Consider the following 23,637-nt stretch of genomic DNA (forward strand, 5'->3'; position numbering starts at 1 on the left):
TTTGGAGAACTATTCAAATATGTCAAAAGATCAAGTTCCAAAAGGTGTACTTACTCTTTGACTCGACTGTCTTTAGAGACCATTCAGAAAGCTACAGTAGGTGCTCTGCATTGTTGCCAGTGACATGTTTGGTGTACCAGCAGCAATAAACATACTACAACATTTTATAGAGCCCAATACAATGTATATTTAGTAACGAAGGCAGCATTGACATTTGTTTTTCTGTGACACCAGGAACTGCAGAACTAATATGCATAGATTATATACTTTGAGAAGGACAACAAATACATATATTTTTCTTTTTACAAGACACTGTCTATAAAATGATGGACAATCTTGGACAATTTAGGATTCCTAATTTTAATTTTGTATTAAATGTAAGTTTACAAATGTATACAACTATCGTTTTATAACTGTATTGACCTAGAGATCCTTAGCTTTGCTTGATCTTAGTTTTTATCTAAAAGGTCACACTGAAAATAATAAAACTTCAAATCCATTGGATAAATGTGTTTATTCATAAATGACAGAAAATTATAGATCCAACCAGGGAAGAAATTAGATTTTTTTTATATGTAAAAATCATAGAAATTTGTATCTGTGTTACAAATTATAAACAATGCTTCAGAACCATTGTTCAAACTGACAATTAGTGTAAACAACACGTAGACATAAAATTATGTTTTGGTCATCAGTGGTTTTTCAGACATTTGTTACAAGGTGGTTACAATGCAAATGTACATGCTGTGTTCACTCCAAGCACACAGCCTTAGCTAATCCAGCATTGTATCATCATAAGTGATTTTGAAGTCCAGTAATAAGCACAATATGAATGAAATCTAGACATATTTTTGTCAGTTCATAGTAAAAGACAATACTGAGACAGTCAACCATAACACTCAATTTTTTAAAAGTGATTTTGAATTAGGGCAGGCCAGAGCTTTTACATTTCCATTAATAAAAGCAGTGCAAAGAAACCTGCGCTACCATCTGTTCAAAGAGACAGCCATTTACAGTATGTGGTTAAAATGTTCTTTTTCTTTTTCTCTGTATGTCACATTAAACAGTGCACAACTGTCTGAAGATCTAAAACTGACATTTACATCATACAAAGAGGACCAAAAACAAAGTATACAAAATACTAGAGCTAAATACCCTGTACAGTTTTCAGGATCCATAACTGTGTCAGTTAATTCTTTATAGAAAAAAAGAGAAAAAAAGTTGCTTATTAAACCAAATAAAACATTACCTGTCCATATTTGATTGTACTGTTTTTAAGGGACTGCCATTGGTGGCCACATAAAACACAAACAGGATTGAATCTTGAATCTCAATTTCAAAAAGATATTGCTTAAAAATCAGAAAATAAAGCACATAAGTATCATTCCCTTTAGGGCTCTTTTGGTGCATTGTTACAAAACACAAGGATGAACGTATATACACAAATCGTACATATTTACTATTTTAGTGTATTATGGGCAGATTAACAGAAACGCATTTATTTCTGTTAGCTGAATCTATGGCATCACAGTCAATCCTGCATCTGCCAAATAAAATAAAGACTTGGCTGCTGTTCAACTCAATTATGTAAGTGTAGAATAAAGATCTCATCCTGTCAAAGTGCTATTTAAAACATGGACACATGTAAATATGTGTAACACACACACACACACACACACACATAACAACAGTCTTAACAAGGTCACCAGGACCACTGAGGAATTTCAACAATGTGATTGTACACTTACTTTTAAATACTTATTCACAGCTTAAACAGAAATAAAGGCATAAAATAGATTGTATAATAACTGTACAAATATATTTACTACAGGTGTGCTGAAAATATGGTTGATTTTCTAAATATTTACAAGGCTCGTGACTTCATACCTCTCAGCTCTGACAGTACAAGAAAGTCATGGCAGTTGCTTTACATTGAGTGAAATTTCCCATTGTGCTTTATAAGAGCGCCACACCCAAGTCAAGTGAGCTGGTCCTGAGTCTGAAGAGCAGTCCATCGAAACAGCAGCCGTGACTGTGGTTTGAGGAAAAACAAGATGGAAGTTCACAAACCGGGCTCTCCAAAAGTCCTCCTGCACTCCATGACCCCTGCTCCAGGGGGTCGATCACAGTTGTGTGTCAGTTTGACCTGGTTGGGGCTGAGCCGGTCATAAGCCAACCTGTACTCCCGGTCAAAAGCATCTGTAGTGAGATGAAAAGAATGGTAAAAATGTCAGGTGTAGTGTCTGAATAAACAGACAGACTAGTCTACAATAAGTCTTTAACGCCCTACTTAGACAGACCAACAGCGAGAGAAGAGGTAATCAGACACTTTATGAAAATATTCTTTAAGAAAAAGTTCCGCAGTGTGAAAATACTCATCTGCAAGCAAAATTCCTGCATTACATACCCATTACTAAAGGTGTTATTCAAAGCTTCAAATCCTGAAGTATTCAAATCCTACAGTACTCCTTCCCAGTAAAAAGCCTTTTGCCAAAGTAACATCATTACATACTGTATATTGTGTTTTTTTAATCAGTATTACTGCTGAATTAATCTATATATTCCATTTTACAACTTTAGATATTTAGAGGTTGAGCTATTATAACTCTAAAACATGGGTTAATAAGACCATGGTTTAAAAAAAAAAGTTTTTTATTTTTTAAAAGAAGGATAAGAAAACATATAGTGGCATATACACCTAACTTTCACCTAACATACCGTTCAATAAATGTTGAGAAAGAATACAGAAGACGTTAAAAAGGAAAGAAAAAAAGGTTCAGATAATCAAAAGACCATCAAAAAGGCCAACCAATGCTGCCAGCACGACTCAAAAGAGGATGTCAGGGTTTTGAACTTACTGATATTAATGTTGTTCTTCCCCAAAGCCACCAGAGTAAGGAACAACAAATCTCTGTAGAGACTCCTTTTTGTGTAAAAGCAGAGAAAGGAAATTAGACTTTCTATCTACGTCATCTTTTCTGCATAGTTGTACACAAAATATAAACATCTTTTTCCTCTCACCTTTGCCTCTTGAAACCCAACTCGGGCCCCAGAAGCTGGATGATCTGGCTCATGGGCTGATAAACATCACTTTTCTTAATGCTCCTCACAAAGCCCTGCAGTAGTTCCACGGTAAAGAGTTGGCCTTCTTCACACAGCCCCGAGCGAATCAAGGAGTTGGCACCTGCAAAGACATAGACAAAAAAGGCATCCTGTTCAAAGACTCATTCATCTCCATCACAATCAAATCAATTCTGAAAGCGCTGATAAAGATGGCATGACTAATATCCCTGAGTTGAATAATGCATTGTGTTCTAGTATGCATTATTCAATTTGCATGTAGATATTTGACCTTACAACCAGAGAACTTTTCTGAAAGGGATTTAAACTTTTGTAATACACTGTAATGGAGTGTGTCCAAGTGAATGCAACAATAACTTACAGTGTGTGTTCCACAGGACATAGCAGGGTTGGACTTTGTCTTGGTGCAACTTCAAGTTGTCCCACATAATCCTCACAAGCACTTGCTTACTGTCCTCGGACGAAATGATCTGTAGTAAGTACAGAGAAGGATGAAATATGTGGAATATTGCATCAATATTATTGCATCAGGCTTGATGGGTTGAATTTAAATAATTCACAACATTTCATTACAGATGTGTGTTGCTTTCATAAATTATCATCTTTTGATTGTTCTTTTTCTCAACTAAAACTATAGTGTTATACCCTAACCCTCCTATAGGAGGTGCCAATATCACAGTAGAACAGACAGGTTCCTGGAAACCAAAATGTCTCTCTTATCCTTTGATTTAGATATAGGGTAAATGAGTTATATTAGATGTGGTTTTTTTTGCTTAGCTTGCTAGTAAGCTTGATAGTCAGTTGATAAGATGGCAGCTCATCAACTCACACACATTGATATGTTTACCTGGTCTCCCTTGCTGCAGTGTTGGGAGGCCGGGATAAGAGCCGGCAGGTTACTCGGTAGCTCCAACCTTTTGAAGTACCACACGAGGTTCCAGAAGACAATGGGGTGTTGGTCGACAACACTTGGGCAGGAGATGGCCTGGTCTCCTTCGTTCACCAGCAAGCTTTCCAGCTCTTTCCAGAGAACAAGAGGGCTAAGATAGGGCACTGTAACCTGATCAGAGGCGGATGCTGCAGTTGAGGCTGGCGCAGTCATGCCAGCACTCCCACAGCTCTCCTGCTTCTGAGGGGGAGCTGCAGATGGCTGAACTGTACAGTCATCCACAGACATTTTGGCCTCAGGACTGAGTGGTGGCGACGTATCCTCCTCTTTAACAGGATTACTTCTCATAGAGGACCTGCAGGGATACAGAGTGGATATGTTTAAAGGGACCACGCGAATATAAGATGTTTTGTCCTCATGTGTACATGTGTGTACCACTGCTATTTTATTTATTTATTTGGAAAAAACACAGGACAACTAGTAATAGATGTATAGAGATCAAAGATATTTCACCTGTCATTACTACTGAATTCAGCTTGAAGTGACAAAGGGGTAAGGAAGACAAACTGTGGTCTCATCATACTGATTGTATTTTACCTGTTCTGTGGTCTTAGATCTTTGATTTCTACGTTGAGGAAAGGCAAGAACGCTGTGCCGCAGAAAGGACAGGTGCTGTTGAGGTTTGAGTCATTTGCTGTCCAGCCAGCCATTATCTCCTCATCATACACCAGACAGTCACATGTCTTACAAAGTGAGCTGCTGGACATCAACACCTACGACAGAAAGCATCCAGACAAGTGAAGAATGATCCGTTAGTTCAGGCTCAGTCACTTTACAGATCAGTGTCCTGAATCAGGGATTCTGTATGAAAGTTTCTTACCTCTATCGTGTAATTAGGAGAGGGTTGGAAGCGGCTGGCATCAGGGGAGGAATCTGGAGTGTGGGGAGCTTTAGAAGGAAGTGCCAAACCCCCTGGATACAAAACAGGACCATACAATTAGAAACACAAGGCAATGCTAAGATTTAATAGCAATAGAATACATACATCGTTACATTAAATAAAGCCAAAGTGGATCATTGCAATTATGCAGGAACCTCTTCATCAAAGTCTGCAATCTGGGGACATTTAGTTGTTTTGGGGCAGGTTCAGTGAATCTACAGCTCACATTTGTATGTCTTATAGTGTGCATGTGAATGTGCGTACACGTGTGCATGTTCACGTATTCATGTCATGGGCCCTGTGGCTGGGTTCAGAAAAGCCTATACAAATTGAATCAGCCCTCATGTCTGTTGGCCTAGATTCCCAGAGAACAACACCTAACTCTTTCCATTGCTGAGCCCTACTCTTACTCTAAATTTAGATTATCAAGGAGTGTTTTTGCTCATGCCAAAACAAGCCTGCAGTTATAAAAAAGATGCAACAAGCAAGACTCTAAACCAGGATTTTTTTCATCAGTGAACACTTTACATCAGGAATACTTCAAATAAATGTTGACTACTCTTTTCGTCTAAAATAAATGTCCACATATAAATACCAAACGAAAACTAGTCAATCTAGTGCAACTGTGTTACATGTGTAATAAATATAAAATGATAAAAGGTTGTGCAACAAACCGGAGAAAGAGTTGTGTCTGAACACTCTGTTGGGGCTGCTGGGGCTGCCCAGGTTAGTGTGGTTAGCCCCAACAGGGCTTTTCCTGAGCCAGGACACACTGCAATGCTGGGGGGAAGTAAAGCCATCCGTGTCCAGACAGGAGTCATTATCAAGCAAAGAGGAACATTCTGCCTCTGCTGAGGTCAGTGAGGAAACACTCATGCGGTCGCAGTTTGCATCCTGTAAGACGTAAGAAAAAAAAATATCTTAACATTGCTAGAGCTCTTCTTAGAACCAGTTATAAGCAATGTGCTGATCATACTTCCTAACATCACACTTCCTACCTGTGTTAATGAAGTCTGGGAAGACAAGCGAGAGTAGAGCCGACTCGCCCTCTCAGCCACACCCTTCCCTGCTGATATGACGCTGCTCTTGAAGATGTCAAGAGTTGGGGTCAGTAGTGAGTCCATAGAGAACGATGAGGTGGAGGAAGTAGGGGATGATGGTGAAACCAAGGAGGAAGGCCTGTCTTTGCTACACACACCACCCAGAGGAAGAGACGGCGATTGTCTCAGCCTCTCCTTGGATCTGGCAGGGAGTGAGAGGTGTGTGTTGGAGCGGACCATGGTGGAAGATTGTGGGGAAGTGTGAGCAGATGAAGTAGAGCGCAAAAATTGGCTTGAAGGGTTCTGCAGGTCCATACTGGGCGTGCGGCTGCTCAGAGGGCTGTTGCCGTTATTTGTGAACATCTCAATCTCCTCAGCGAGGTTGCGGCTGGTGGTAGGTGTGCTGCTGTTGTCCTGATCACATTCTCTTTCTGTCGCCATCTGTGACAGGGGATCAAACCCCATCTCAATACCTGTCCTCCTCACCATCCCAGCACTGCAGCTAACACTCCTCTCCACCAAAGGTTTCTGTTTATCAGTATCTGTATCCTCCTCCTCTACTCCGTGCAGTCTGTCAGCAGTGAGATTGTGCTGTTTGGCTGAGCTGAGATGAGGGACGGTGAGTCTCACAGACAAGTCTAGAGATTTGGGCCTCTCTGCTTTTGGCAAAATGCCACCTAAAGGAGTGTCTCTACATGGACTGGAAACCAGCCTGCTGCTACTGCCTGTGATGAAAACAAATGTCACAAAGCATTCGGGTCAGAGGCATGAGTATTGTTTATACACATATATGAAATAACATGTTGACAATCTCCTTTTAGAAAAAAGACGTACCTGAACTGGAATCTGTTGATTTGATACTTTTAGTAGAAAGAGAGGAGCTGCTTGTTGGAATTTCAGTCTCGGGTGCTGGAGATTGAAATGATTATTTGTATGAGAGCAGGCACACTGAAATACGTTTTTGAGTATTTGCCCTGTTTCTTAGAGTAATGGATTATTGAACAATTCTAAAACTGAAAAAAATTATTATTGCAAAGGTTTGACGATTCAATATATGAATTGTTCAGTGTGGCTGATGTACTGCTGTTTGTGCCAACGTGAAGCTGTTTCAGTAGGGAGGGAAAAGGAAAACTAGTAGCTGCGTGGATCCTCAGGGACTTGTGTTCATCTTAGTTGAAAGATGACTTGCATTCAAAGCGAAACATATAGTAACAAGCATTTACGCCTCTGATAAACTGCCACACCAATTAGTCAGGACTAATGACAATGAAGACTGGGACAGACATGAAGAGATGCAATTAAACTAAATCCAAAACAAATTCCAAACAATCACTTGCTTATATAACACATCCATCAGAAAAATGTTTTTCTTTAAAACACCTAAACGTAACAGCAAATGGGTGGACTGAGCCTACAGTACAATCACAGTGTCAGACAGAGCGTTCATTTTGCTGTTAGCTGTGACTCACTTCTGCAGATATGGTAATAAAGTGGGAATGGTCAGAAGTAAAAATGCATCCACAACTCACCAGGCTGCCTCGGGGGTTTTTCTTCCACCAGTGCCATGTTGTCACTTTCTCTGCTGCACAATCGCTCCTCCTCTTTGGACAAGGAATCGTAGCCTTGGTCAGACTGTCCACCTGGAAAAGGTGAGAGGCTTTACTCTTCTGAGTTTTATTAATTTATTCACAAATTATTACTACCTTTACTTTTATCTCGTACATTTTCCCTTACTGTTTCTTTTCTACCTTTAGAATAACTTTATTGGACTGAAAATGTGCTATTAGTCTCCATGGATAAGAGACAACTGATCAGAGAGTTTTTCTTCAGAAGGAGCACAGTAACATTTCCAACAGCTTACAGCATGTGACACTCCCAGAATAGAAATGCAAGAGAGGTAGAAATAGAATGGTGTCTTTTGATAACTTGCATCATATTCACAAGGTCAAACTACAGAAAAATATATCAACCTACCCGACTGCAGTTTGGATCATTCTCTAATAACTTCTGCTTTATTAAAAAAGTTAACGGTACAAATGCCGGATTGGACTCAAGAAAAATGTTGATAGAAGGGATTTAGAGCCAATGAGCCAATACTCTACTTCCCCACAAATACAGTCTCTAAAGCAGGATGTAAGGGAAAAGGCAAATGAAGAAACTATCAGTGTGGCATCAAGGTAGCGATTATTAGCTCTATCTGTTGTAAAAATGTAGTTTACAACAGAAAGAAAAACATTATAATGCAATCTCATTAAGCTTTTAGTTCATTCTGCATAGACATGACAAATATTTTATCTTCAAATGTTCTTTTGTATCAACAAGTGCCTCCTGAGACTTATGGATGTGCATATTTATTGCTTATTACTGTATATTTGCATGGTAAACAATACATTTTTCCAATACCCTTCTGATGTAATTTGCATCAATTGTTATTCGTGCATAAAAGTTTGCCACATCACAGTCTTTCTGTTTGTTTCAAATGAGCTACAAAATATAGAATATTCAGAGCAATATTAGAAATCTATTGAAGCACACTGAGATTTGAGCAAATACTGACACTTTAAAAGTGGTTAATAAAACAAAATCGAATCAAGTCAGAGAATAGTTGTCTATTAATGGACATGTGGAATAATTGCAGGTTTATTACGAAACGACCGGAGGACAAGGTGCTGTCTTCCTACCTGTACTAAATCCATCATCACTGGAGTCCATTTTAGTGAAGTCAGTGTCGATGGAGGTGTGCTCAGCAGAGTCATTGGCACTGTCCAAACTGCCATGACTGACTGTGTCAAGATCACTGCCATCTACATGGAGAGAAGAGAAGAGAGAGTGGATGAGAAGCTAAAACAATGAAATAGTACCAACTGGCCAGATCCTATGAGACCGGCGTACAAACATTGACTGAGTCATACCTTAAAAATTATCATCCACTGGTAAGATATAGGAATTTTGTGACTCTCTCCTAGCTAAGATATTGACAGAATAAGACCAAACATAAAAATGATAGCCTCATTTTTTTTCAAGTTAGAGAGAAGTAGAGGATGAATCAACCTTTTACATATTTACTGAAATAACAAGAAAAAAAGAAGCCACTTAGAATGATCCTGTTTCCAATCCGAGAATTTTCACTTTCATCATAGTTACATGAAAGGTTGAGTACAGTTATGGTTACAGCTCAACTTTTAGGCTATTTAGCTGGACCTCCCTCCTTTCCCCAGTATACATACACTGGAGGCGAAGCATGTTTTTTACTGAGGTGCGTCTAGTGCTGCGACACTGACATTCAAGACATTCTGCTGCTTCTAACTTTTTCTGTTGGAGATCTTCGTACATGTAAGTATAGCTGCATTCACTGCAAAGAAGTTATCTTTTTTCATGGCGACAGTCTGGAAATGCTTTAAGGGAGTTGATGTGTTCTTAACAGGCTGATTTTCAATCATAGTTTTTGACATGTTTAGCTGTCTGACAAAAGAAAAAAAAAACATATGTTGATGAGAGCAGCCTTACTGGGAATTCAGCTGTGTTAATATACACTTAACTGATTTTTACAAGAAGCTGCCAATAGATGGAACTTTGGAACAAGTACTGAGCACTTGAGCACGTTTGAATCTCGCTGAGTGATTCGATCCCAACCAGCATGATCTGGATGTGTTAGTCCAGCTTTGAAAAGCTCGGTTTTGTATGATTTTGGTCAGACTAACATGTTTATGTGTTTTTTCAGGTTTTAAGTCCGATTCTTGTGGGAACAACACAATAATTTGTTTTTGCGTCACATAAACATGCCCTTTGTTCAGTGACTCAAATGAAAATTAACACTCAAATACAGGAACAATAATCTAGTTTATAGTGTAAAGCATGATGTATTCATCAGTTCCCCAACACAACATCGTTATACTAATTAGAGCCTCTTTGTTTTGTTGACAGGAATTAGGGAATGTGTCATCAAGAGCAACCTGTGCACTGAGACTACTGAAGAGGAAAACTGGTGTACTCTGTTTAATTATACTGCCATTAAAGAAATGCAGCCTGGGAACAGTATGTGTTGGAGGAGGCTGGAGTTGGGATAAATGTTATGAGCCTTGGAGACGCAAGTGTCCCCGCAGGATCACACTAATTTACATGTATTCTGTAGAAACAATACCAGCAACTAAGACTAGTGAATGAAGGACTGGTTCATGTGTGGTTAGACTGGTTCAACTGTTTCAGGTGTTATATCTATTTTGTGACGGTGTACAATAATGTTACTGTGCATGTGTAATAAGCACTTAAAAACATTACATGAGATTACATGTTATGTTGCTATATAACGTATTACCATGTGTTTTTGTATACTATGCTGCATCCTTCTGTGCATTTAGCAAAATAAAACAAGAGAAAACAAAATGATGACCAAAGGAAACATAGGTCTCCCTTCTAATGCACACAACAATTTGTTTTCACCAAAGGAAACGGCAAAACATCTGTGGATTCATAATGTTTATGCAATCATTGCAGTGATATAAAAACTATCTTTGGAAAGAGGGCTGATCAGGTATCAGACTTAGTAGAAAAGTTAGTACCGAGCTTAACTGAGGGGCTATGTTAAGTGTTCTCACCTGAAAGCTGAGGGTCTCTGTGTGGAGGCTCTTGTTTCCTCCCCGCTTGTTTGAATTGGAACACACCTAAAATCACATTCCTCAGCTTCCCCCACAGAAAGTAGCCTCCTCTGGTGGTGGAAGGCCAGGTGCTCTCCAACACCGCCTGAAGCAAGACAATTATACAATACATTATATCTAAAATGAAGAGTTAAACTAGCTTATTCCTTACTGTTTGTGTTCATATCAGTGGCACAAACCTTGTTGTAGTACCCATAGGTAATAGCATTGGGCTGAACCCCAGCCTTCTTCATCTCAAACAGCACCCTGACAGCCAAGACTGGCTGGCTGTACTGACCACACAACTGCAGCAGCACACGGTAACACACCTTGGACAGAAACAGCAATCATTTTCATGTTAAAAATGCGCAATGTGCTAATTTCAGAAAATTCCACACAAGAGCATATCCAAATAGCACTACTGATTTCTTATGCTTCCTACCTCATCTGGAGCCTGCAGCTTCTTGTCTTGCATCTTTCTCAGCACATCATAAGCTGTTTGCAGAGCTCGCACTTTAGAGTGGCAGTTGCCAACAAACCCTGGCAAACAGATAAACCACAGGCCATAGCAGTGGCGCAGCAGACACTTGGACCACATCTGAGGCATGGATGAATACGTTTTGGCCATCCTCTGAGCTAATTTGATCTCCTGTGATAGGAAAAAACACATTAAAAATGAGTCATTGCCCTATCAGCAGGTAAATTTGCATTTTGCATTCAGATTTTTACCCTTATTTGTAACTGTGTGGAGTAGTACAACAGGCAAGTTTTAGTTTTTATATTGTTCTTTGATAGGAATGCAATATAAGAAGAAACCTGAAAAAAAAATGTCAGGGGACATTATGGTTGTATCTCTAAATTAATATGAAATTGTGGTTTGTGTATTGCTTTCTACCCATCAGTATGTTTTTAGTTAAATATAATGGTATCTACAGCTTAATAAATTTCAACTTAATCTCTCTGCTCATATGGCTGACCTGTTTAGAGCGTCTAAATATGGCTGTAGGGCTGACTGGGCTGCTGTGGCGTGAGGTAATGCCTGTTGATGAAGGGTTTGGTCCGTCCAGTGGCTCCAGGAGCTCAGCACTTAACACGGGGAACCCAGAGTAGCTGCAGAAAGACACATATTAACAATAATATAAACTGCATCAGACACAAACACTGGCAAGGCAAATGAAATGTACAATAGTTTTGCTCTGATACTCTGCAAGCTTGAGAACCAACATGTAAATTAAAGAGCTGTGTGGTGCAGCTAAAAATAATCACACACGCTGGCAGCAGTGACAAAGTCTTCAAAAACAGAAAGAATTCATGCTAAGCCTCTCCTTTGGGAGCAGCAGTTTTGCTCAAGAAGTAGAGAATAAAAGAAAGAAACAGAATGCCTAGTATCTATCATTTAGATATTTATCTGCAGTGTGATACCTATAACACAGAGGATGCTCTTCTCCCTGAGGTAGAGGAGGCAGTTCTGGAGGGTTGATATAGACTGTGTGCTCACTGCGATGGGATTCATCCAATTCAATCAGTCTGGTGTCCTCTGGCCGTTCAGCATCCATCTGGTTTGCAAGAGAAGCACAGATTTGTCACTGTTTTTCATCCTTCCTTTTAGTTTTGCAATGAATACAAAACTGTTGCACATGCTGCCTCGAGCCTTATGGGCAGCTGAGACTGTATAAGCCCTCAGATCAGATATGACGGTCAGTGACAGCAAACAGATATCGGCAATGAGCACATTATTTCTCACATCTGTATCAGAAAAATGGCGATTGCCCCAATTCCATTAATCTAAAGGGCACTGCCAAAGCAGAATGTTGATCCTACATGGACTACATGGAACTTGGCTGCAGTGACCTGGGCAAAATTGATGCCATGTTGCTCTAGAGACATGAAACCATTTGACTGTGTAGTTTTGGCAGCATTACTAGATATTAAACTGTCACATTAGTTTCAGCTCATATCTGACTGACCCCCCCCCCCCCCCCCCCCCCCCCCCCCCCAAAATTCTACATTGCTAATACGCTGTCACTTGGCTTATCTAAATTGATTGCCAGCTTATATTATGGTAGCAGTTGAATAGATCCCAGTGGTACTTAATTACAGAGTTTATTCCACTCATTTGAGTGGATGATTCAGTCAACCAACTCTAACTGACCCATCCCCCCCCCCAATTCTGCTTAGAGCTTCTCTGCTTGTTGTCCTTCCTCTTACACTCATGAGCTCTTTCTCAATCACCCATTTGTTGTCAACCTCAGCAGCAATGATGGTGAATGAATCAATGCTTCCACTTCTCAATAATAACTGCAATGACACAGGAGTTCTAACTGTTTTTACAGGATGTAAATGTGACTTCCTGATTGCACAAGTTTGCAAGCACAGATCTTTTTTTTTTTTTGGGATAGAAGGGGGGTGGATGTTTTATCTTTTATGTGTGTGTGTGTAACAAAGCATGTTGACAGGCTTTGTTCATAAAGCCTGTCTTCACAGCAATTATCATATAATAACATGACTGCATATCAAAAGAATTCAACAAAAAGAAAGAAAGCAAGCAAAATAAAAAGAAACACTGCACTGCAGTATACAGCAAGCATATATAAATGATCTCATCACTAAAGGGATGGAAAAAGGGACACCGAGACAGAAGTGAAAAATGTTACAAGATATTATCCACAAAAACACAGAAGGTTTTAATCTGTAACACAAGGTCTGGAGGCTTACCTTGTTTCCAGTGGTGAATAACTACCAGGCATGAGAAATAATGATAAACAAAGAACAAGAAGAGATGGATAAAGGCAGAAAATGAGAGGACAGAAAAACATTTTTAAAAAGCAGGAAAGAAGAGTTTGAAATTGTAGAAGAAAAAAAACTTTTTTGCAATCTTTGTAAGAGTCATTGATTTGTTTACCACAACATTTTTTCGACTAGTTTTTGTGTCTAGCGTGACAACCCCTGCAAATTAAGTGAGACACAAACGATTAATAAGAAAGATTAGCTGTAAACCTCACCTTATCAACACACTCATCAAAGAAAGCCAAGCTGGCGTCTTTGTCACTGACAAAAGAGCACTCCTCTATGAAACGACTGAACATTTGAGTCTTGGTCATGAGAGTGTAAAATCTCTGATGGGAGCGGTCTCTGCTCTTCACAAAGCCTATGAAAATAAACAAAGACACAAAAAAACACTATTTAATGAAAAACTTGAGAAGTGGGTCTTAATATTTGTGTCATGAAATATCAGTTCTGTATTCCTCAGTCTGTATTTTACAGGGTAAAGATGCACATTTAACATAATTTTAGGAAATGAATAGTGTGGTATAAAACAAGTTGTACTCTGCTGCACCAGTTGCATAATAGCTCACAGATGTGCTGGGACATTGTGCTATTAATCATGACGCTTCCCAGAAATTGTCATCCGAGGCTAATTTCCATTGAGGCTTAAGTTCAAATCACCAGCAGTGATTTAGGACACATTTTGAACACTCAGACCTCAACCCTCCAACTTACAACAGCATTAAACAAGGGCAGAGAAGCTATTACTTGTCAGCGAGCTCTGTGATTACAGTGCAGCATACTCTCCTCATAAAATACCTGTCTGATCTTGATGTAAGTAGTAGTTATACACAATCACCAACTGACAAAGACAACACCACAAAAAAACAGTTGCACTTTTCATGTCTTCACTGAACTTGTTTCAAAGGCTGAACCTGAAATGTACCTTGGAGGTCAAAAAGCGAGCCGACATCAGTAGTCTTCTCAGATGGAGCTTGGGTGATGGGCTGCAGGTAGGAGCGATAGCCTCGTAGGATGGCTGCCATGAACCGGAGGAAGGCCTCCTGGATCTCTAACTCTAGGGTATGGAGGCTTTTTCCACTGTACAGTTCGCTGTCAGTCACTGTGTGGTCCATCTGAACATCATCACGGTTAAACTGACCACCTAAGAGAGCAAAACAAGAGAGGATTTAGAATCTTTATGCAAGAAAACAATTAGACAACTGAAAAAAGATCGCTCAAGTGCCACACAGATAAACATGACATTACATCAGCTAACCACAAAGCAGCTGCTTATTTTACATTCTATTATGATGCCAGATATCACAATATTGTAACAGAAATCCATCAGTTGAAGTGGAACTTATTCCAAAGAGAGAATAATTTGTGGTACTCCCTCAGGACTAAGAACAAGACATCACAGAAGAAGGACTTGGTAAACAGAAAAGTCTGAATAGTCTGTTTTCCACCACAGGAACGAGCCAAGTGCGTTCTAACTGTAGGTACTGTAAGGAATTTTTGGAAGGAAAAAAAAAACAACTCCCCATACCATACGATCTTAGGTGAACAAATGTTACAAAAAAACACTCAAAACCTGTACCATTACTACATTTTCCAAAATCATTACTGTTTCTTATCATAGACATTCAGCTTATGTCATGATGTACAAGTTCAGCGTCCATCCTCATTCTCACTATATGAACAGCGCAGGCTTGTACGTCAAACAGCAGTACAGTAACCATCTCAGTTACTACTTTTTTTTTTGTCATTTTAGTCTCACCAATGCATTGTTACATTTGAGACTTATGTTGTTTTTGTCTCAAAACTTTTGTCGCAAAAATCACATGTCTGGAGGAGGGAAATAAACAGAAAAAGCTATCTTGGCTTTTTATGTAAATGTTTGAGGCACTTCATGCCCACCCAGAGTTCCTGCAGTGAAGAGGCGATAATGACAAAACATCTACAAAAATCTCCCGTGTTGCAGTAAATATCACAAATTGCTTTATCTAACTGTGAGTTCATGCAGTTTCCCTGTTGACAGTGTAGGATGACTCAACAGATTAACATAGCCAACCTAAATTATGCATGAAATAACTTAGAAAATGACACAGCATCTAACTTGACTCACCCTCTGTGAGCTGCTGGTAGAGTTTATTCAGGGTATTCAGAAGATGTTTGCAGGCTCTCCTGGGCAAGATTTTCCACGTTAAAGCCTTCTTGTCATCTTTTCTGAAAGCACACCATATGGTTTTCATTACATTGGGAGGACAGTCGAGAAACATTGAAAAAAGATATAACAGATCCACTTACATCAGCTCTGACAACTTAATCTCTGATGTGGGAGCCAAGTGTGCTCTGTACAGTAAGAATATTTCACATTCCAGCTCAAGTCATTGCATAAGAGAGGCTTTTACGGACAAATACTGATAACCTTGGGGAATAACTTTCAGAGCAGACCAATACAAACCGAAACGGTAGAGGGATATTTTTTCATAGCTTGTAATAAAGTTGGAGGTGGATATCTATTACAGGCTCTTTGCAGTCAGAGGTCACTTACTGAGAGATGGTGTTGGTGTCTAGATCCACACAGCTGATATCAGCTGGAGGCACATAAAGGTCAAAGTATCTGGAGTCCAGACCCACGATGAAAGGACACGGTGCACTTAGCACATCAGCCAGGGCCAGCGGGCACAGAGGGATGTAAGGGCATGGCCAGTGGAAGGGAAAGATCATCTGAAAGAGAAGAGACATATCCATTAGTATAGTGAATGAATATCATCAATACATACTGCAGCGATCAAAACATACACAGAGGTGACGGGAGACAAGACAATCTTCTTTGATGTAATTATCCAAAAATCAGTTTACCATTTTTTAACACTTCAAAAGAGGAAATAAAGAACAAAAGACTTACGGACACAAGGGCCTCTGTAACACTGGTGAGCACAGCTGGACGCAAGGAATGAACCAGAATCTTGTGCTCCGTGACAGCCAATACAAGTAGAGTGGCTGCATTTTTTGGGCCCAGATTCAGCAGTAATGTGGAGAGACTCCCACCACTGCCAGACAAAAACACACAAATAAAGCCAGATGTACAGGATATCTGCAATGACATTATCTTGTTGTGTTATAATGTTGCGATTTACTGATGCTTCTCTACCTAAGGGGCAGCGGTGAGGACACAGGTTGGCTGAGTATCAGGCTGTCATGTGGAGAAAGCTGTGGAAGATATACAGAAAAGCGTTAATGGGTTTGTGCATCAGTGGGCAGATAATTTAGCTTGTGCTGTTAGTATATTTAATGACATTCATGTCAAACCAAATCCATCCAGAATTTATATAGTTTCTTTCAAATTTAAGTTCACCTGCACAAGAATGCGTGGTCTCTGAATGGAGGGAAATGGCACATTTTGCATGAAGTGTGAGATGTGCCTGTGAGAGATAAAAAAAAAACACAGACAAATAAGGCAACATTTTCTGACAATTATTTGGAAATTAGTAAATCTGTAAAGCTTGCTCACTTTTCAATAGGCAGTGCATGTGGTCCAGAGATGGAATATCTGTAGAGGAAAGTAAGAAAGCTCCTGAATGACTGGAAAAAGGGCCAGTGGGAGAGCAGGCAGATGCTCTTGTTGCTGTAAACATTTCTGGTCCCATCAGGTCCAAGGTCAGAGGTTGGCAGTCCAAGCTGTGAGCGCTGACGCTCAGACAGGTTTTCCTCAGGGTACGGCTCATAGAACTGGATAGCAGCGCCGTAGACCTGCACACAAAGGAATCCCAATGAAAGTGTGATGATCAGCATAAAGTGCATGTGATCAGCATGATGTACATCCCCACACTGGTTATAGGTCCTTTGAAAGATTACATTATAGTAAGTTGTTTTGACGCTTTCATAAGGGAATTTTCAGCATAATAAATGAGTTAAATCACGCCTGGTCCTTTGAAGGTCCTTTCCCAAATAAATTAACAAATCGTTCCGGGCATGAAGTGCCAGGATACTAGCCCACAGACAAAAGGTTGCAGGGAAAAAGGAATACACTCAGACATTGAATGTTGTACGCCAGCCCAATCCCAAGTGGTGCATAAGCTATCCATTATTCAGAAGATGAGCTGCACATAAAAAAAAAAGGAAAAAAATCTTTTATGCTGCGTTGCTTTTGAAGGCTAACAGCCTTTTGGGATTCCAAACACAGAGTCAGAGTTTAGAAACTGATTGAAATGATCTCTTATTCTTAGAATTACTACTGGAGTTCATCAACAAAGTAATCCAATAAGGATCCTAATGAACTGTGAGGGGCGGAAGGGGAACAGAAGATGAAGAGATGAACTGAAACGAGGGAATTAAGGAAGAATGTTTGAATTAAAGGGAATTTTTTTAAAAAAACGATGCAAACTTTGAGGGAACTCCTTAACTACTGATGATGTACATGAAACGTAGCTAGACTGGTAAGAGTAATGATCTTTAACATTATCAGTTTGTCTTTTCTTAGTGTGTTCTACATGCACACTAATTCGAAAGAGAAATATTGCTTTTTATAACACTGATATATGTAGGTAGTATTACCTTTTCCCCAGAGGCCCCCGTCAGCACAAAGGTTGAAAAAACGGGCAAGGAGTGTTTGGTGTGTGCTGGCCAGCACTCAATCATTGCCCCCATGGGCAGGCAGAACATAGGCACTGACTCAGGCAGTGGGAAGGACTCATAGTCCTCCTCAGGGTACCTACACAACAGACCTAGGCACAACACAGTCAGATGGAGTTTACAAAAGGAAACTGTTTATTCCTGATATGTTTTTTATTAATGCAGATTCTGCACTCAAGTTTACCTGCTTTGTATGCAATTGCATTTGCTTTAGCCAGAGACTTCTTATAACAAAGGTAGATTGAGGATCCCCACTATAATACGGAGAAAGAGAAACCATGACAGATTAATGAAAACCTGCAATATTTGTACAGACATACTCCAGGTATGAGGATCATTTTGGAGCTCACCATGCTGCTGTTGAGGTTTTTGTCCACCTTGCAGAAGGTGTGAGGGGGTGTCTCCCCCTTGCCAGGAATGATGACGCAGACATCAGTGACAGCCAGCGAAGTGTGGGGCTGGCTCTTTGGAGCACGGCGGTAGGTGACATAGATGCGCTGGGAGGATGAGCTGCTGATGTTGGCGGGGCGACCTGAGGGTGTGGTCTGGACAATGTGGCATCCAGGCTTCAGCTTCTCTTTCCACTCATATAGAACCCTTAAATGAAACACTTGTGTTATACTTTTCATATGAGGTTTGGAGAGCTTTGATAAAAAAAAATTTAAAAAATAATAAAGGTGATGTTAAGCCAGAGGATATGTTTAAGAGCAGACTACATTGACCCAAGGCAGAGAAGTGATTAGTGGTGCTGGGTGAGTAAAGGGTCAGTGAGTGAGGATTATTCCTTACCCAAGATCTGTCAGTGGAGGCTTATCTCTGCCTCTCTTGAAGCACAAGAAGATCTGCGGGCCCCTGAGGCTAGCTCCATTGAGCTCAGCAGAGAGGCCTGAGGGAGTGCTTTCCACACAGGTGAAGCCTGGGGGCACTTCTTCACCAAGAGAGCGGATCACCACAGCGACATCAGTGATGGGGGCTTTGGGTTTGACAGATTTGGGACCGGCGTCATCAAAGTGTAGATCCTCCTCCAGAGGCTTGGACGAGTCGGTGAGGCCGGCAACCACAAAGTAGTCGGCTACACGAGGCCCTTTATCCTCCATCATTTCCCATTCCCACACTGTGGGCAGGAGAGTAGAGAAGGGGAAAGTTTAAGATGGCTTCCATTATTAATTTTAGTAACTTTGCAAAATGTACTCCAGCTTAAAAACATCATCATGAAATAACAAGGCCAAACAGCATATGCTGACTTAAACCGTGTCACCTTTAAATTCCCTCCACGAGTACACTGTAATGATGGAGTTATAATCAAAGTGTTACATGAAACACTAGAACGGAAATATATTGCAGTAAGTAAATCATTTATTTGAGGCACCACTACCTACATTACAAATACACATTAACCAAAGAAATAACACCACATAATGAGAGCATCTGGAAACATTTAACATGCATTCCTGTCTGCAAAAACAGAATTGCACCAAGAAATATGGGAACATTTAAGACCAACGACCTTGCTACAGTATATGCCATGACTGATTATGTAAAATAAAACACACGCCCCTGTAGAGAGAAACAAAGAAGAAAAACTATGAGTTTGAGGGGACCAGAACTGTAACTGAGCATTCAAAGCCTGGGTGCTTTGTAGAGCAGCAAACCCCTTTCTCTGGACTTGTAACAGGGTAGTGTTCAGATAGCATTTATTCTGGGCTCAGAAATGTCAAGATAAATGAAAGGAATAGCAAAAACGCTTGTGAACCAGCTTGTTATGGTTATATCACAATGCATGGAGGCCTGCAAGCCCTCAGAGCACTGGGCCAGCTTTTTGTACTTCAGCTGAAGAGCCTGCTTTATCTCTTTCAGCAGTTCCTCCACAGTCACTTGAAAACAGCGGCTTATTATTTCCACCACTGTGATATGTGTCTGTTAGTGTAAAGTGTGCCCCCTCCTTTGTCACTGAACCCCGTCACTGAGGGAGCTGTGACCACGTCTCACCTACTTAGGACTTTGGCCTCCACTGGTTTTAAAGCTAATGTTTCTGATGATTGTTCTTCCCTCTGGCTGTGTGATGGGACAAGCACCACTTACAGGCTTAAGATGTGAAACATCAAGGCAAAGATTCAAGCTGAAAAATGAGAAATATTCAGCCCTTCATGACTTGTCAGTCATAGAACAAACAACATTTAGATTCAGGCAATAGAATTATTACCACCAGAAATCCTAACACCCTTCAAAACATTTTACCAACATCATTTAATTCATCACCTTTGTTGTTTCATAAGCCTGTTTAGCATGAATAGCAGAAAAGTAATTTTATGAATTATGATTTATCAACACAAGGCAGCTCGTGGCCTTGCACGCTTTCAACCAACATTTGTTCATGTCCATTTTCCCCTTAGTAGCTGAGGGCTCTTTGTTCTAATTTGAGTTATTTGAGCTAAACCTTTTTGAGCCTTGTGGGGATGATTTCTTTCAGTACTGGATAATACCATAAATCCTGGATCTTCTTTAATGGAAAAATATGCAAACATTCGTGAAAGCAACACTTATGACACTTATGTATCAGAAGATTTGTTTTTCTAATGTGTTCCAGATACAAGGGGATCAAGTGCAACCCTGTTTCCAGAAAAGTAAGTTGTGAAATATAAAATATAAATATAAATATAAAAATGCTCTTCAAGTCATTGCTCTTCAAGTCATTGCTGTGTGAGAGACTGTGAGGGGAAATACTCCAACAATTTAAGAATAACAACTCTAAACTTACAAAGAACTGTAGTTGGTCTATTGATGCATTTTTTTACATTTTACACAGTATCTCAGTATCTTTTTGGAAACTCGGTTGTATTATATGAGACTATAACCTTTCCAGAAACTCTGTTAGAGTGTCACAAACATTGCATAATCACTGTAAAAGACAGCTCATGATATGAATGAAAAACTCTGTGTTGACAGTCCATGTCATATCGTAAAATGGTTCTGTTGAGTTCATCCACCACCTCTTTAGTGTGACATAACAGACCAGCCAATCCGTAAAAATACCTGCCCTCAGCTGTCATTGCATGAGTGCTGCTTTTGTTCAGATGCATCTCACAGCAGGACAGATGTGTCATATAATACTTGAAAGGTTTTGGATTAAATATAGATGTAATCTCCAGTTCCAACAACCACGACATCCACTGCGTCTATTCCTCCCCCTCAGCAGGAAGCACATGCCCAAAATTATATCTAATCCTCTCCATAGCAACAACATTAAAACTGAGCAGTGAAGTGAAAATTGAACAATTCCCTCTCTGATGCTGCATGAACATTCAGGTTGTCTTTAAGTAAACTGACACCACCTAATCATCACAGATGTGCTTGATGTATTTTAGGAAGTCGGAGAATGGTGTCTTATATATAACTTTCTTTAAAAATATAGTTTCTGTCTGCTTGTGTCATTACATATTTCCAGGTTGTTGTTATAATGAAACCCCACCTCACCTCTGAGTGAACAGCAGTGTCCACAGTATACAGCTTTTTTATTGACTATTTTTCTGTAACTGTTTCTTCTTTCTTCATTTTCCCAAACATTTGACACTGTTGGATCAGTTACAACAGCTGGATACTTTGTTTGATTGTTATTATTCGATTTCCTACCATTTAGTCAATCTAAAAGACTTTTCTAAACTCATCCGAGACCCTGCTTTGTGAAGAAATTATGGGCAATCGTGTGTTAGCTCAAGACTGGAAGTAAGTGACTCACAGTCTCCTTAGGAACTGCAATCTTTTCATTCACCTCACTTTTTTTCATGATAACTCTACATATAAGGACATGGCGGATTTCCTCTTCTAGCCAGCTAACAAACTAACTTCCCTATTGACATCCACTATTGACATCATGAGTCATCTCCAACAGTCTGCTTAGCTGTTATAATGTTTTCATCATTTATCATTGTGATTTTTTCTGCGCAGGGAGGCTCAAAGCTAAGATTTCACACATCAGATCTTATTCTGTACTCCAAATAAAATTTGACATATTCTGTGCTGCTTTTTTTGCTCACGGTATCACAGCAAATGTAACAACAATTCTTTACATAAGATTTACACACAGTTCTCCTTTTGGTTCAATGTATTTGACATCTATTAACTTGTGTTCTTAACTAGCAACTAAAATAAACTGAGATATACAGTTAAAGTTAACCGGAATAATGTTCCTAACTTGCTTCATCAGAGAGACAAAACAGCATTGAAACTGCCAAAGAGTTTGAAGGTGATACTAATATATATTAGTAAATATAGAGGCACTAGCAAATATATATTTTTGATATATCTATTTTTTTATGTAGTTCAGACTAAAGTTTATGTAATGTTTCTTTTTTTCTTATCCCAAATGACTCAGTATCTTAAGGAAGATTTATGTTTATGATGTGAAACCAGATTTGTGACATCGTGTTGTTTTAATTGTGTCCCAAGAGACAGAGGCCGCGGCTGCTGAAAAGTCAGCCTGTGCAGGGATTACGAGGCTGTGTCAACAGCAGGGGGGCAGGGAGGATGGGCAGCCTGATCTGAGAGGGAACCACCGCGACATTTATTTTACTCTGCATCTGTTCCCCCTGAGCCATGAAGGCAACCCTCATCAGCCATTTGCACTCCTTATGTTTGACATGGGGAACCCTGCCACCTTGATGAGGCGACCACACACGCCCAAGATAACCAGAACAGAAAGATGAGCGAGAACATGCTCCAAGGTGGTGTTAGACATAGAAAAAAATAAAAAGAGCCCTACAGGGTAAGCCTGCAAATCTTGAATCACGTGCAAGCGGGAATATTTGGTTTAAACACAACGCAGCCATATAGACCTTTGAAAAAAATATCCCTGACCATAGCGACCACAACAACAGAGGGGGTTTCTCATTTGTCCACATCCAAAGGAGCCATCTCATGGAGCACCAACTCTGGATGCGATGAAATAATCCTCCATATAATTCATAGTAACCAATGGGCGCACAGCAAATCACACACAAGCAACGATGCTCTGTATAATGCATTAAAATTATTTTGCAATGCCTAATAGCCACAGGACAACAATTTCAACCGTTTATCATATGAGTACGTTATCCAAATAAGCAACGTAGGATAATTCAAAGCATCGCGTTCAGCGTAACACCGACAGCAATCGGTACAGCTTAGATCGCAATGACAGAAAAAAAACATTACGCGAATAGCATCTAAATTCCAGACTGAAGGTGTAAGGTGTAATTTGTGTTTTCCGTAAAAGAGAAGCATACTCACGTCACGAAGATGGGAAGATGATCTGTCGAATATGAGAAAAAAACTGATTTCTGTTGAGAATATATATTCCTTAATGCTTGCTTCGTTTGTTTCTATTAATTTACCCCTTTCTACGCTTATTATTATTAAACATTAAAAAAATCCCTGTAGGTTAGACAGAACTGGATAGTCGGTGTAGTTGTCCAGGATAGCTTTATATGCGATGCTCACGTGACTGATTACAAACCCCACCAACGTCACTGATGACACTGCTGGCATCTGTGACAGAAAATCAACGTCTGAAACGGTGAAGAAATATTTGGTGTTTCCTCAAGCTCCGGAACAGCTCCACAGCCAAAAAAACATTCTTATTTGTATTATTATTATTGTTTATATTATCAT

At 39.8% G+C, this 23,637-nt stretch overlaps 1 protein-coding gene across 2 annotated transcripts; it reads right to left on the bottom strand.

Moving 5' to 3' along the window:
- Nucleotides 1-517: 517 nt before the first annotated feature.
- dennd4a (DENN/MADD domain containing 4A) lies at nt 518-23,441 on the bottom strand. Of its 2 annotated transcripts, XM_072385918.1 has the most exons (31): nt 23,257-23,441; nt 18,781-19,105; nt 18,342-18,588; nt 18,176-18,245; nt 17,914-18,083; nt 16,871-17,109; nt 16,715-16,781; nt 16,511-16,569; nt 16,265-16,409; nt 15,908-16,083; nt 15,479-15,579; nt 14,297-14,515; nt 13,587-13,732; nt 13,300-13,320; nt 12,007-12,140; nt 11,562-11,694; nt 11,027-11,233; nt 10,785-10,913; nt 10,546-10,690; nt 8,632-8,754; nt 7,480-7,590; nt 6,785-6,859; nt 5,909-6,675; nt 5,585-5,804; nt 4,851-4,942; nt 4,568-4,743; nt 3,929-4,325; nt 3,443-3,551; nt 3,022-3,184; nt 2,859-2,923; nt 518-2,199 (listed from the first exon to the last, which is right to left on the bottom strand). In XM_072385918.1, exons 2-31 carry the CDS (start codon nt 19,089-19,091, stop codon nt 2,063-2,065), a joined length of 5,154 nt encoding a protein of 1,717 aa, XP_072242019.1. In that variant the 5' UTR covers nt 19,092-19,105; nt 23,257-23,441; the 3' UTR covers nt 518-2,062. The 2 variants fall into 2 exon arrangements, with proteins under 2 accessions (XP_072242019.1, XP_072242020.1); XM_072385919.1 differs by lacking the exon at nt 13,300-13,320.
- Between the last annotated feature and the right edge of the window lie 196 nt (nt 23,442-23,637).

This window comes from Leuresthes tenuis, unplaced genomic scaffold (assembly GCF_036924035.1).
Source record: "Leuresthes tenuis unplaced genomic scaffold, fLeuTen1.0.hap1 SCAF_5, whole genome shotgun sequence".
In the NCBI taxonomy this organism is placed as follows: domain Eukaryota; kingdom Metazoa; phylum Chordata; class Actinopteri; order Atheriniformes; family Atherinopsidae; genus Leuresthes; species Leuresthes tenuis.